Source organism: Protopterus annectens, chromosome 4.part0, assembly GCF_019279795.1.
Source record: "Protopterus annectens isolate FY-2018-M chromosome 4.part0, PAN1.0, whole genome shotgun sequence".
Classification (NCBI taxonomy): domain Eukaryota; kingdom Metazoa; phylum Chordata; order Ceratodontiformes; family Protopteridae; genus Protopterus; species Protopterus annectens.
In genome coordinates this window covers 823,770,395-823,786,611 of record NC_056733.1, presented here as the reverse complement: position 1 = coordinate 823,786,611, position 16,217 = coordinate 823,770,395, and the positions used below count along the sequence as shown (strand labels likewise).

The 16,217-nt window shown below is 41.5% G+C and overlaps 1 protein-coding gene across 1 annotated transcript in view; it reads right to left on the bottom strand.

The window, feature by feature from the left end:
* Window positions 1-16,217, bottom strand: part of ULK1 (unc-51 like autophagy activating kinase 1) — a 1,203,955-nt gene that overhangs the window by 348,149 nt on the left and 839,589 nt on the right. Inside the window, exon 15 of the mRNA XM_044068766.1 lies at window positions 14,108-14,197. Within this exon, the coding sequence (XP_043924701.1) occupies window positions 14,108-14,197 (90 nt within the window). The remainder of the gene's footprint in view (window positions 1-14,107; window positions 14,198-16,217) is intronic.

The following is a 16,217-nucleotide window of genomic DNA, read 5'->3' as shown; positions in this document are numbered from 1 at the left end:
ACTTGACACCTAGAGGCGTCAGTAGGAGTTAACTGAAGCTGCACTTGGAGGCGTCACTCAGATGTAATGAGTTAAGTGACAAAAAGACTGTGTTACTAAGTACAGGCTCAACCAGGCAGCATGAAAAGTAAACGATGACAAAACCATGCAGACCTCCAGCCAGAACAGATGCAAGCCAAAAGCACAAGCACAGTATGTACATAGATCTGAACACAGACACCATAAACATGAAGACATACTGACTCCATTCTGAAATGAAACAGAGCCTTAACTAATGCAGCTGTACACCAAGCAGCCACTAATGTGTAGCTAGAACAACTGCGACAACAAATTGTTCAGCCACAAACATGTAGTTCAACCACTGCAGCAACAACCTCTGCAGTCACAAACATGCAGCAAAATGACTGCAGTAACAAACCAGCAGCTGAGAGCATATAGCTCAAGCACTGAAGCTACAAACTTGCAGCAAAAATGCAGCCCAACCAACACGGCAACAAGCCATGCATCCATACACATGTGGCCCCAACTACTGCAGCTACCAACTGTGAAGCCACAAAAATGCAGCCCAGTCAGTGCAGCAATAAACCGAATACCAGAGACTTAGTATTTCTGTGTCAGATGCTGTCGCTTATTCCTTGACATCAGGTCGTCAGGGGTATAAAAATAAGCAGCCGATGCCATTACATCAGTTTTTCTTGCCCCAAATGTCAGGAGCCCCCAAATAGGGAGCAAGGATATGGTGGGAAAAACACCACCAGTAAAAAGTAAATACCAATACCAGTAGGAATAGCCATAGAGAGGAGAGATAGAGAGCTAGAGAAAACCAGGGGGCTGGAGGGAGGGAAACCAGGACTACAACAATGAATACACTCGAACATCTACATTTATGGTAAGTGTACACAACGGTACTATGTTCTTCGTGTTTCACTGTTGCAGTCATCACATTTGGGCTGATTCCCAAAGCTGAAGAATGGGTGGAGGCAGTCAAGAAGAGTTGGGGCTGGCTAGTAGGCCTTGCAAGACTGCTGTAGCAAAACCTACCCTGGATTTGGAAAAGATAGGCAGGTGGTAATCCTTGGTGAAGGTATGTAAAGAACTCCAGGTAGCAGCTTCCAGGATGTCTCTGGTAGGGACTCCCCTGAGAAATGCTGTAGAGCTAGATGTAGCCCTAGTGGAATGTGTTCTGACCCCAGGAGGGGTTGATTTTCCATGGTGCTTGTAGCAGAAATGGATGTAGTGTGCTATCCATTTGGAAATGGTTTGTTTTGAAATGGCCTTGCCCTCTGCCCCTGTTGCAAAGGTAACTAGCAACTGGTCAGATTTTCTGAAAGGCTTAGTCCTATAAAGGTAGAATCTGAGCTGTCTGTGCACGTCCAAAGAGTGCAGTATCCTTTCCCCTTTATTTTGAGGAGTAGGGAAGAAGGTTGGCAAATGGATGGATTGGTTGAGAGACACACTGGACACCACTTCAGGCATAAAGGAAGGGTTAGTCCTGAGGAAAACCCTGTCAGCATGGAAAATAATGAAGGGTTCCACAGCCATCAGTACTTGTAACTCAAACACTCTTCTAGCTGAAGTGATGGCTAAAAGCAAGGCTGTTTTCCAAGAGAGGAATTTTAACTCTGCTGAAGCAGCAGGTTCAAAAGGGGAAGCATGAGCTTTTCCAGTACAAAGTTAAGGTCCCAAGCAGGGGTGGGTGCTCTCCTTGGTGGCCTTAAGTTGTTTGCCCCTCTCAGGAACTGTTTGATGAGAGGGTGAGAGAATAGAGGTGGCTCAGTATTGTGATGAGCCAAGACGGCAGAGGCATGGATCTTAATGGAGGAGAAGGATAGGCCTCTGTGGAGTAGTTCTGCTAGGTAATCCAGGATTAGAGGTAAGGTGGGCAGTGTTGTGTCCCTTCCTTTAGACTAATCCAAGAACAATACCTTTTCCACTTTTCAGCATAGGATTTCCTTGTACTGGGTCTTCTGGCTTCAAGGATGACGTCCAGCACCTGTTTGCTTAGGGTTGCTGGTGTAGTATATAAGGAATAAGCCAGGCTGCAAGATTTAGGGTTTGCAATTGTGGATGCAAAATCTGTCCCTCCTGCTGAGAAAGCAGGGTTGGGGTCTGGTGTAGGTGCCAGGGTGGTACCGTTGTCAGGTTGCGCACTGCTGTGGCCAGTCTGAGGCAATCAGAATTGTCCTTGGCCTATCTTGTTTTATCTTGAGTAATACTCTTGAGAGAAGGGGCAGAGGGGGAAAGGCATACATTGAGAGGTTTTCCCATTGAAAGGATAGGACATCCACTTTCCAGGCCCTGCTGTGAGGCTTCCTGGTGCAGAATTTGCTTAGCTGGTGGTTGCAGGAGGAGGCAAAGAGATCCAGCTCTGAGGTCCCCCATTTCTGAATCAGAATGTTGAAGGTGCTGGGCTCCAAATTCCACTCGTGTAGGTCTAGGAGATTTCTGCTTAAGTTGTCTGCCAGTAAGTTTTGTTTGCCTGGGAGGAATTGAGCTTGTAGATGGACTTGGATGCCTAAGGCTGTGTTCCACAGGGCCATGGCTAACCTGCAGAGTGGGTAAGAATGGGTTCCCCCCTGCTTGTTGATGTACCACATAACTGTGGTGTTGTCTGTTTTTATCAGCAGCTGTCCTGGCAAGAGTAGGTATCTGAAAGCTGTTAGGGCATTCTGTACAGCTAGCATCTCTTTTGTGTTGATGTGCAGATGAACTTGACTTGGGCTCCAGTGGCCCTGAATACATTTGCAAGTCATGTGAGCCCACCATGCATAATCTGATGCGTCTGTGGTCAGGGTCTGGGTGGCGTGGGGTTGAGTAAAAGGCAGTCCCTTGTTGTGATTGCATGCTTCTGCCCACAAAAGGAACTCCGTCCTTAGACAAGGTATGATAGGAATGACTATTTCCAGGTCCTGAGAATGTTGGCACCAAAGACTTTTTAAGTACCACTGACGTTTCCTCATATGCAATCTTGCATATGGAATTAGCAGTATACATGAGGCCATGAACCCTAGGGCTAGCAGTATTTTTCTTGCAGATAGCTGGGTTTTGGTGGCCATTTGTTTGAAGTAGTCTGTCAGATAGACCTGTTTTTCTGAAGTGAGGAATGCCATCTGGGAAGTTGTGTCCAAGCTTGCTCCCAGGAATACAATCTTTTGACAGGGTACCAGTTGTGATTTCTTTTCGTTGATGGTGTACCCCAATGAAGTGAGAAGGCTTTTTACAAATGCCAGGTGCTGAAGCAGCAATTTCTGACTGTCTGCCTGAATCAGGCAGTCTTCCAAGTACGGGTAAATTTGGATATTTCTATGCCTGTAGTATGCAATGGCTGGAGCCAGGCATTTTGTGAATACCCTGGGCGCAGTAGATAAGCCAAAGGGAAGTGCAGAGAACTAATAATGCATAGACCCTGCCCTGAAACGTAGATACTTCCTGCATGACTCCCTTATGGGGATGTGCAGATAGGCTTATTTTAAGTCTAGGGTGACTAACCAGGCATCCTTGGCTAACATAGGGAGAAGCTGTTGCTGGGTAAGCATCTTGAATTTTGGTACCACCAAGAAGGTGTTGAGAATTGAAAGATCCAGGATTGTGCATCAAGCGCCCTCTTTCCTGGGTACCATGAAGAGAATGGAGTGGAATCCTTGACCCCTCTGTTCTACTGGAACAGGATGAATAACTCTGATTTTGAGCAGGGAAAGTACTTGGTTTTGAGCCTCTGCCCACTGGTTTGGAGGAAGGTCTGGAAACCCACTTGGGGTTGGCAGCGAATGGAAATAAAATTTGTACCCCTGGGATACAATGCTGAGGACCCATCTGTCCTTACTGATGGACATCCAGTTTTCTGCATGAAGGGCAAGTTTTCCTCCTAGGGGCACAAGCAATTGGGCAGGGCTGGGAAATAGAGTGAAGAAGTCATTGTGAGTTTTTTCCATAAGGAGGTGGCTTACCACTCCCTGCTTTAGGGGTGGGGTCACGTCATTGTTTAGATCTATGTATAACCTGAGACTATACTCTGGGTGGCCCGTTTCCCCTGGGTCTTGTTTGGGAAGACCTGGAGGGGGCTGGAAAGGACCAGTGTTTTGAAGGGCAATGCCCACTGAATCTAGGGGGTTGTACTTGTAGGAATTCTTTGACAGTCTGCATAGATTTAGCTTTTTCTTCCATCTTTTTAAGAACCTTTTCTGCTTTGGTGCCAAACAAACAGTCCTTATTCAAACGAGCGTCTAGTAATTTAGACTTGACATGATCTGGCAAGGTCTGCTCCTTCAGCCAAGCATGTCTTCTTAGTACAGTGCCAGTGACTGCTGCTCTGCAAGATGCTTCTAGGGCATCAAAGCCACAGCAAAGTATGCTTACTAATTTGGTTTGCAGAGTGCATAAGCTCCTGCAATTCTCTGTTTTCTGCACAATATGGAAAAGTTACCACTTTTTGTTTAACAGGTTCCATAATATGTTGCTGGTATTTCAGCATGTGAAACTGGCAATTCAATGCCCTGATAGCAAAAGTTGCAGAGGTATATACCTTCTTACCCAATCTGTCCAAAGCTCTGGAATGTCCCTGTCCGAAGGGTTGGGATTTTCGGCTGTAGTAGCCTTAATACCTTTAGGCCCCTGGGAAATGATCTCTGGGTCAGCAGTAGGATTCTTGAAAAGAAACAAAAAACACCGTAGCAGGCTTCAAACCTTTTGTATAGTCCAGGACTGTTGAGTATCAGGTACTCTGTAGTACCCGTCTGATTACCTAGGGGCAGTAGGTAAAGTGTCTGGAGTAAGACTGGATTCCATGAAAACATCATCTACATCATCCAGAACAGGGGGTATAGCTAAAGGCCTGTGCTGAGGCAACTCTAAAAATTCTCTGAGTCTCTTTTTGGACTGAGGATAGTCTTAGCATTCCCAATGGAAATGCTCTCTTAAAGTATGCAAGGTTTCACCAAAAGAAAAATCCTCTGGAGGGGAAGCAGAGGGAATGGATTCCTCTGCATCTGAATCTTCATAGGCGGATAAAGGCATATCTTCATAATCAGAAAGGTCAGAGTCATAAGGTCTTCAGCCATTCTAAGCATTTTTTTTTTTTGTGGCATGGGTTCCTGAGGATGTTGGTCGTCGGTTTTCTAGGCGCAGTGCGTACTCTGGGCTAAAACTCGGTAGTGTTTCGAACATTGGTAGAGTGAAAAACTGCCTCAGAAGCCGGTGCCTGCACACTGGCTCCGGACCCATCCAAGGTAGAGACATCCGTAGGTTCCATAGTCGAAGAAGCATCTCACGGCATTCCGGACTCTGAATGGGTCTCAGTAGAGGCCTGCGAATCAGAAGTAGCGGGTATTTGGGGCTGCAAAAGCACCTCACTGAGTACCGGCGAACTGGCGACTAGCTTAACGGAAGCGTCGTTGGCAGTTTTGGACCTATGCGGTCTGTCTCTTGTCTTTATCCTTACGTTTTTTCAGAAGATCGGCAGTCAGATGGCTTGACGAAGCCATTTCGGAGTACACAGAATGAGTAGGAAAGTAATTAGCTGCAAAAATAGCCCGACGACGAACAGTTCGGGTGTTGAACAAGGCACAAAATCCGGCAACGAGGGACGTCATGATCTGGGCCTAAACAGGGGATGCAGTAAGAATAAAAATCTCTATCAGGTATTTGCTTTCCACAGGTAAGACAGTTGTTAACTTTTACTGACATCGGTTAGAGCAAGAAAAAGGATCCCCAACGGGGTACTTAGCTTTTTTGAAGACTTCGGGTCTGAAACTCGAAAACAAAAATTTCAGGAGTCGGATGACCGGCACTTTGCTTCTGCTTCGGGCACCACACGGCAAGAAAGACTGATGTAATGGCATCTGCTGCATGTTTTATACCCCTGACGAGCTGATGTTAAGGAAGAAGCGACAACATCCGACGCAGAAATCCGAAGACTCTGGTATTCAGCTGCCTGAGGGCTACCTGCAGGCAGATAACCCAAATGTGATGACTGCAACAGTGAAACACGAAGAACATCTCAAATGTTTGCCATTACTTAGTGAATTCAATCTTCAGTGTTTTGGCAGAAAAGCATAACATTTACAAGAAACAGACTAAAAATACTTGGCAAAATCTATACAGTTGAGAGGTATGCCTTATTTTACATACTCCCTCCCATTTCAATATCATTTCTTTCCACTTTGATTTGTAATCTTCTGCTTGTGTTTTGCATAAGAGCTTTAACATTGTAGCTTTAAAGTATACCCTCAAGTCTGGTAATCCTAAACTACCTTGTTCTATTAGGAAAAACAACTTATCCCACCTGACTCTTACCCCCTTTCCCTCCCAAATAAACTCCTTCAAATTTTTATTAAATATGGTTCACAACTTTTCATCTGGTTGATAAAAAACGCCTGACCTATATACAACACTATATATAACACTAAAGGAACTAGAAACATTTCACAGTATACCTTACTATCCACATCCATTGTTAACAGCTTCCAGCTTCTTGATTATTTGCATTATCTTTTGCTTATTCTCTTCCCCCATCGACTTAGCTGCTATAATAGAATCCTTTTTTAATCCATACACCTAAATATTTCATCTTATGTAGAATCCTTTGTTTTATCATGTCACCATAAATATGGGTATTTCTAAACCAATTTATATGGAGAAATATAGTTTATCACAATAGCCTTTGTTTTATCTTCATTAATCCTGAAAAAATGAAACCGTCTCAAAATGCTCCACAACACTGAAACGCCCGTTTCTGGGTTTATGAAGGACAGAGTAATCTGCAGATTAAGGCTATTTTTTCTTGACTGCCACATCAGTTATGTCCTTGAATTTGTGAGTCCTTTATTTTCTCTGCCAATGGTTCAAAGTATAAAGCAAATAAAGGGGAATGGGGAGACCCCTGCCTTGTTCTTCTGTTCAAACACAGTTTGTCAGGGAGGAACTTTCTCACCTTAATTCCTGCCTTCGACCCTTCATATATCTTCTTAATTAATTCCATTATTCTAAAAGAGAAATCAAACGTTACCACTGACCAGCGTAAAATCCCAGCTGACTCTACTGAATTACTTCTTTGCATCAAGAAAATAAGTTGGGAGGGTGGCCTAATGGTTAAGTTGTTTGTCTTACAAACCCAAGGTGCGGGATTTGAGTCTCACAAGGGATAATTTGGCTAGGCTTAAAATGGCTCACAAGGGCAGTTAGCTTAGTACTAATCTATGAACCTATAAGACCCATAAACAACAGCAGCATGTTCTTACATTCTGCTTCCTTCTGGATAATCACTGTTCTATTTGTGTTGTCAAATGTTTGTCACCCCAACACATATCTGACAGTTTGGGCAACACATCAGCCATTGACTTAGCTATTACAGACATAAATACTTTATAATCACGGTTTAAAACTGAAATGGGTCTCTATGAAGCTGGTCTAAAGGGTAATTACTCTCTTTGTGTAGTACAGCCACCACAGCTTTTTTCTAAGATGGTGGTTCTGTCCCCTTCTTTTAAAATACTGTTAAACAAAACCCTACATTTCTTCAACAATTATTTTCCTCCTAACTTTCAATCTTCCACAGGCATAACATCTGCTCTTGGAGACTTTTCTATTGATTATGCATCATAATTTTTACTTCATCCTCTCCCGTATTAACTATCAATTCTTGGGCCTCATCTTCTGCTAACTTTGGCATAGTCAAGTCTTTCATAATTTCTTTCATTTATGCTTTCGTTTGGCTTCCCCACTGCTTTGCTTTACACAGACTGATTAATCCTATTCCTAGTTGACTTGTTAAACCCCTCTAGCAGTCCCCATAATTGATTCAAGTCTCTATCAGGGTTGTCAAAATTATTAAGCCATCATCTGCAAACAGCATGACTTTTATTTGTTGATCTCCCCAGCAAGATCTCTCCATGTCCATCCTTCTTACCATCACTGTCTAAATACAGTGCAAAAAGGCAAGTGACAATGGACAGCCTGCCTAGTCCCTACGTAGTGAAGACCCTAGTCAAGGCTCCTACATATAGTGTCTGCATCACTGTAATCCACTTATTTTGGAACCCCCAAAATCCTGATAACTCAGATACTCCAAGCACACCCTATCAAACACATTTTCAGTGTCCAAACTGATAATGTCTAAGGGGTTTTGCTTCTTGTGTGCATCATAAATTACTTGGATAATCAATGTGTGCATCCTAAATTATCATTTGTATTCCTTGCAGATTGTCTGCTGTCCATTGACTCCTCACAAAACCACAATGATCATCAGTTATCATATCCTGCATAACCTTCAATAAACTGTAGCTGGGTGGCTGGATTGATGTAATGAGGAAGATGATTTTTCTGAGCTATGACACAGAATCAGGATTGCCTACACATGGTAAGGCCTTGCTGTGTCTGATTATGGTGGCTGCCAAAAAAGGAATTACTAGAAAATGGAAATCAGAATCTAAACCAACTACATTAGAAGTATTGAATATAGTAACAGAGATAAAAATAACTGGAATTGAGATCTTTAGAAAAGAGTAGGAGCAAACTAAATAGGAAAACATGAGAATTGTGAGAACAATACATACAGGGGAGGAATGAGGTTTAAAAGAAGGTAGGACTTTAATGAACCATGTAATGTTTGACTGAAAACGATAGGGTAGATTATAAGTGATGTATAAGGTTTGCAACTGGGAGTGTGCCAGTATGGTTTGTGATGTAAAAAGCTTGCAACTAGGATTGTATTGGTGTGGTTTGTTTTCATTTATATTAATGTATAACTGCCTATGTCATAAGTGATGGTTTACTAAAGATGTTTCTTGTTTAGAAAAAAGACAGGAATTGAATAATTTATGTAATGTTGTTTAGGTTATATGATATACAGCAATACATGTGAAGTATAATGTTTGTTAATGTTAGTTTGTCAATACAATTTGATACCTTTTGTATGCATGTAAATTTGCCTATCTCACAAGTGATAATTCAATAAAGGTGTTTAAAAAAAACCTTCAATAAACTGTTAGCTAAAATACACACAAACACTTATAATCAGAGTTAAGGATTAATATGGGTCTGTAGGAGGAGGGAAGATATGGGTCCTTCCCAGCATTTTAAAATGGCAGCGATAGCTCCTTCTTTCTATGATTTTGGTGGGTCTCGTCCTTCTTCGAGTCCGTTCACATCTAGCCACTTACTCTGGAGTGTATCTCCTTCTGTCCTCCATACCACAACAGGTATGCTGTCTGTAACAGCTGACCTGTTATTCTTCACCTTTTCTACAACTTCTTTTAATTCTAGTGGTTATAGGCTTGACTGACTGTGCTAGATGTTCTTGTGCTGTCTTGGGAAGCACCTACTTTTGTTATAAGATCTCAGTGTATTCTTCTGACTCAAAAGTATGTCCTCTTTGGCAAACAACTTACAATAACAATTTCTGAATTTCCTTTAAATCTCTGTATATGACCTCACTAATTCATCAGACACTCCTCACCTCACTTTAAGCAGCCCTCTTTCAACCCGCTGTTACTATAGCCGGAGTGCAGGATTACTTTGGTGAATTTCGACCGAACATATGCCTAACTACAGCTGTTTTAAATTCCATCACACTATCCACATACTCCTGTAGTTTTGCCTCCAGGTCTCTTAATCTTCTCACCTCTCTAAGATTTTGTTCCCCTTTCAGCAGATTCACTATCTAATAGTGGATTTCAAAGAATCTACTTGTGGCTTTTCGCCTTTTTTCCTTGGTTTGTAGAATAAATAAATCCTGCCTTATTCTCTGTCTTGTACCCATCCCATTCTCCTCCTATAGTCTCTTTTTCAATACCTCCTCTAGCCATTTCCAATCCTTTGGTATCAGTCATGTGCCCTCCATGCCTCCCTAAATCTGCCCCCTCTATTAATGCACATATAATCTGCAAAACTGCATGCCCTCATCTTCAGTGAGTATGTACCCTCTGTCTATTTTCGAAGTGGTATGACACTTTGGAGAGTAATATGTATATCCAGTTTGTGGCCATTATGACTGGGCTATCTTCTACCATCCAAGTGGCTTCAAATATTGAGCCAGGATCCTCCCATCAGCGCTTACCTTCCTTGCCCAGAGGCTTCTATCAACATCCCCAATAAGCGTTACCAGGTTCCAGACATCCACCAACAACAAACTCCCCTCCTGACATTCCATTATCTGGGACAAAACACTGCAAAACTGTCTAATATGCACTGTGGTTGGAACACATACTGTTGTAACTGTCATTTTACCCCCCGCCCCCCAACAATACCCTTTTTACTCTAGCAAAACAGCCGTTATCATCCACCGATATACCTATAACCTGAAATCTGAATCTTGTTCTCATTAAAATGGCACCTCCCTGCTTCCCAGCCTCGTGAAACGATCCTGACACCAGCACTTGAAATCCTCCTTAAAGTACTGGCAAAGAGAAAGGGATATGGGAATGCTGAGAGAAAGACCAGCTCTGGTAAAATGTTTCTGTCAAGTCTAGAACAGAGGTGTCTTTAAAAAATGGGTAATTAGTGGGGCAAATAAAATATTCCATGATAACTATAACAATCAATCACACAAGGTTAGAAATCATTGGGAAGAGAGACTGGAAAGGCAATTTACAAAGGAACATCTGTACTGTTCCTAAGCATGTGACATACTTCAGAAGGTTTATAGTTTTTGGTTGGAAGCATTTGTATTTTTATACCTCTAGCAGACTTCACATAATTCTTCCTCAGGTAGACAGCAAATACTGGAAGTTATGGAGAAGAGAGAGAAAACTGGGAACATGTTTCTGGGAGTGTAATAAGATGGCAAGTTTTAAAAATTCACTACAGTGTACTTGCTCAGAAATATTGAGTAAGCTAATTGTAACTAAGGAATGACTATTCTGAGCTGAGACACTGGATATAAATTGCCTAGACATAGTTAGGCCTTACTAAGTTTAATGCTATCGGCTCCCAAAAACAATTACTAGAAAACAAAAATCAAATTTTAAACCAACTGTAATTGAAGTACTGAATATTGTAAAGGAGATATAAAAGATCTACAGACAGGATCTTTAGAAAGGGGAATATGGAAACTATGTAGTAATAAATAGAATTTGTATGAATACATGCAAAATAATGTTCAGGTGGAGGAGTGAGGTTTAAGGGAACACAGGAATTGAGCAATATGTGAAATACTGTAATATGAATATTAGTTCACATTTAAGTAACCTGAAGCAAATCAAATCTACCCTAAAACATCATCTGGCAAATAATAAATTATGCAACTGTATCACACTTACAATTTTATGTATGCAAGCCAGACTCTGTCCACTATGGATACTACAAAAATATATTAATATAGTATTTTTGATTCGACTCACAATATCTTGAAAATACGTATTTTCTCAATCTGATATGCTTTGTAAATAATAATTTAACTGTTTTTCTTTTGAATTGTCCAAAATGTATTTCTTTCCTTGTTTTGGAGCTTCTCTCTCCAGATCTCCGCTGAATTTGAGCATCTCAGTCTATAAACAGAATTTCCCAGAAAACAAAAAGCAAGCAAACAAATAAAATAAATAATAAAAGAAAGAAATGTGTATATAATGAATAATGTACGAATATGAACATGTTAATATGGATTGTTTTCTTTTCCACTAATGTAAATGTACCCGTATCTGAATTAATACTTGAAATCTTCCGTTAGCCAGCTCATGATGTTCCTCCCTATTCAAATGGGTTTCCGTGAAGGGCTAACATAATTAAATTAAATTTTTTGGGGTGTCTGCAACTCAGAGAGTACTTTTTTTTGTCCTCAGCTTTGGTGGACAATTCTTTTGTCCCTCAGCTTCAGCTGAATGTGAATGGAATCAATGCCAAATGACCTTGGAACAGTTGTGCAGGTGACCTATGACTTTCCCTCAGGGCTATCAATGCCAAACCAGCCAAGAAGCCTGCAATAGATGACAAGGAGCTGCAGGTCAGCTGCTGAATTTATTCATTTCATAGCAACTCCAATGTGTACAGCAGTTCTGGGGGAAGTCAGTCATACCTTCCATTGCACCTTTTCTCCATTCTATTAGGTTCATAGGTAAGTACTAGGCTATCTGCCCGAGGGCATATGTAAGCCAACCCAGAATGTGTTGGCTTTCGCCGCCCCCTTAGATTAGTTCCCTGTGCCTCTGTCCAGCAGAGCCATTAGTTCCCTGTGCCTCTGTCCGGCAGAGCCACTGCAGTGATCCCCAGGGTAAATTTTCTGTTTCCCATCCACTCATCAAGGTTTCTCTTGAAGAGTGTTAGTGAGGGGCTCTGCCTAATGTAGACTGGAATCCTGTTCCAAAGCATGGGGAGTCTCTGGGACAGGAATGTATCCCTCCAGCAAGTCCTATTTATCGTTATGGTGAGGTTTAGAGCCCTAGAGCGTGTGGCTCTCGGGGATTTGTTTTTTTTTTATCCTATTCTTGCTAGATGCTCCAGTAGTGCATTAAAAGTGACATAATGTGCCGTACAGTTACTGAGCCTTTTGTCACAACAATATCATAGTACTGTTCTCATCTTAGATACCTGAACAGCAACAAAACAGTGAAAAAGTGAATCAAGAAAGACAAAGCATGTTGGTCTGCAGGGAAAGGGGCACAAACAACAGATACATGGAGTCAATACTGCTCTTGTAGCTGCTACTGAGATCTCACAGGAAGTAAATAATACACTTCTTAGGCTTTACCTCATACCCAAAAACAGAGTAGAAAGTGCAAGAAGGAGGATCCCCAAGGTGTGGGAGCTACAGTGAAAGCCTACTTTGGAAAGGGACTGATGTGTTTGTACAATTAGAAACACCAAGAAGACACACAAATATGAAATAAAAATTAAAATAATTCACAGAAATAGAGACAACACAAAAACAAATTCAAGAGAAAACGTGCTCAAGACTGATAAATATAAGGAAAGTAATGGTCAAAGTAAGTCAAGGTTACTTTTGAAAAAAAAAAAAAAAAGAACACAGATAGTCTTGTGTTTTACACAGTGAACACAAAAGAAAAGTACAGAAACACAGTAGAAAAAAATGAGATGCTTGGGTATCACAAAAGTGGGCTGGGAGAAAAATCTAGATTTTGACTAGAAGTGGAAGCTTAAATGATGGAAGAAAAACATATGTATATGCAGCAGACAGGATGGTCCCTTTGCTTTGCTGCTATTAATCTCTGTATTTCGGTGATTTCATCATGCCATTATATGTCTACTGCACACTCATTTTAAACATTTGGGAAAGCTTTAGTCCTCCCATCAGTTGCACAATGCAGCCAGGTGATGAGGGTGCCTTTGAAACCATCACAATACAGGAAGGGCTTTTTTATTATACCTTATTCACTTAAATATCCCTCATCATGTCAGGCATAGGCAAATTCCCTTTTGACTGACTGCTCACAAAAGTGTACATGCCAGTGCAGAGCGAACACAAAAATATCTAAAATATTTGCTAACGGTCCCCCTAGGGCATCTGGGGTGGGGAGGGGGGGCTGTGGCACTAATGTGTCTCCCCACCACACCTCATCTCTCTCCTCCCCAGAGAATGGCAAGCAATACTTCTAAATGTGACACTCTGACTGAATAAGCCTGCAGTGTTTTAGCTGCTAAGTAATTCTACATCACAGGCTATGCAGATGGACAATCCACTCCACGTGAAACACTGACACTCTAGAGCCAGTGTCCACTTTAGAACGTTTAACAGAATCTACACGGTTTCAAATGACCACTGGCAGGCCATGGACCAAGGGCAAATGCATACTACCCAAAAAGAGACAAGCACAAGTGACAGCAAAGGCAGTCTGCTGAGTCCCAGTCAGCTGGCAGGCTATTCCACTGAAATTTACTAACGTTCCCCACAGATGTGTGACATCAGAGGATTTTACACTAAGCAAAGGAATGTCAAGGCCAAAGCTCATGTGGTTGGTGGGGTTGGGGGCTTGTCATCCATTTCACACGTAGCCACTAAGTTGTTATTTAATGAAATTTGATGGAATACATCATCTTCAGATTTGGAGTCGACTTACTGTACCATATCTTAAGTGCAACAAATAAAAGTTTGCACATTTTGAATATCAAGACAACTTCTTTTACTTGCAGTAACATGTTTTTTTTCAAAGCTCTGCCTTACCTGGATGGGCTGGGGGAGCTGCTGTATGACAGTGAAGGTGAGGATGCTCTTCCTTGGCTTCCTAGACCTGCTGAGGTAACCAAAGAACTCCTGCAAGAAACAAAACAAGGTCATTACACATCATAGGGTTACAGCATAATAAGCATGCATTTAAAAAAAAATACATAAGAACACCCTCATCTCCAGTATGCCCATCACCTCACCCCAATTTCACAAACAGAATAACTGGGAACAGATGCAAGAAAGACACTAACAGGAGTTACAAGATACCTCATGTGGGGATCTATCACTGTTCAGAATATGAGCTCACTTCCACATATGGCCCATCTCTCTCAGATGGTGGATGTGCCTCTTCAAATTGCCCATTTCTGGTTTAGTGGGCGATCCTACCTCAATATGTGACCAATTTCACACTTCCTAAGATGACCTATTTCTGTTCAGCAGAAGGGACCTCTACTGAAGTGACCCTACCCTAAACAGAAGTAGAAGTCATCTCCTAAAGTGACCAGCCTCTACAAAACAAAAGGACCTGATTTATGAGTCTCAACAAAAAAAAATTACTTTTTATTTTCATGAGATGAAATCCAAGAATTAAGCCTGTGATTTTTTCTGGTCATTATTGTGATTTCACTATAATTTTCTAGTACTTCTACATACAGATGCAAAATTAAAACAGATTTAATGTTTACAACATTCAATAAAACAAGTTGATGGTCTTATAAGCAGTGTACATCAGAAAAAAATGCAAGTAGTGACGAATACATGCTCTGGCCTAAAATGTCAAATTCCATGAAAATCTAATTTCCCAAAACTCAAATAGTCCATATTTCGGAATTACTGATATTTTTCCAGGAATAATGGAAAATCAATGTCCTACCTTATCTGCGATCAAAAGGAAAACTTTTCACCTGATACAACCCATCTCTACTCAGAAAGGTGGCCTGCCACATGACATAATCCGTCTCCACTCAGAGGAAGGACCTGCCAACTAATATACACCCATCTTTCTTCAGAAACAGGGCTAACACTTGGATACAAACCTGTCTTTGTTTAGAAGGATATTCAGATGCAGGACTCACCTTATGTTCAGTACCACCTCTGCTCAAAAGGAACCCTTAAAACAATCCATCTCATGTTTAGGAGGAGGAAACGCCACCTCAACTAAAGGAGGAGGACCTACCTCTAAATATTACCAACCTGTCCTCATAAAAAGAATCTGCTGGGTGATCTAACTCATCAGTGCTCAGGAGGAGGACACACCTCTTAAAAAATGCATAAGGAGGACCTACCTTCTGATACAACCCATCTCTGTTAAACTTTCTTTCTGATACTACCTGCTTCTGTTAAGAAAGAGGACTTATCTCCCTGAATATCCACTTATTTTCAAAAGGAGAAGCTATCACTTGATAGGAGCTGCCTCTATTGTGCAAACCCACTATGTTTAGAAGCAAGACCTCCCACCACATATATCACATATCTGTCAGTTGGAACCTGTTAATTCTTGACATAATAAGTCTCTCTACAGAGAAGGAGAGCCTGTTAGTTGATAAGACATCACTGTTTTCAGAAGCAGGATTTTCCTCCTGACACAACCCATTTCTGTTCAGAACAACAACTCCATCTGGTACTTAAAAGACCCAAACCAATGAGACGGAAGCTCACCCTCTGTGAAAAGAAAATGGAGGTACAGAAGCACAGGCGTATTTAGATACCACATGAACTATACGACCCAAGCAGCCAGTGATGTATCACATTCCTTAAAAACACAACAGTAGACCAAATCAAAGTACATCTAGTAAAGAAGAGAAAGACAGTGAAAAAGGTAACTATCACGCATCCAAAACATCACAGTAGGGACACCTGGTGGGGAGGGCAGACTAGTGCTTGCATTAAATCAGTTTGTGAACAAATCCATATACAGCAGTGGATGCACACTCAAAAACACAACATGAATGCACTGGAATGTGGGATCAATGCCTACTGCAAAATTAAGTTAGTAGTATTGCTACTTTGTGAAGTTTTCATTGTTCATTCCACTGAGCATGGTGCAAAGAAAGGTGTCGCAGTAGCTGTTTCAAGATTACCAACAATGGGCTGGGAACTAAAGCTG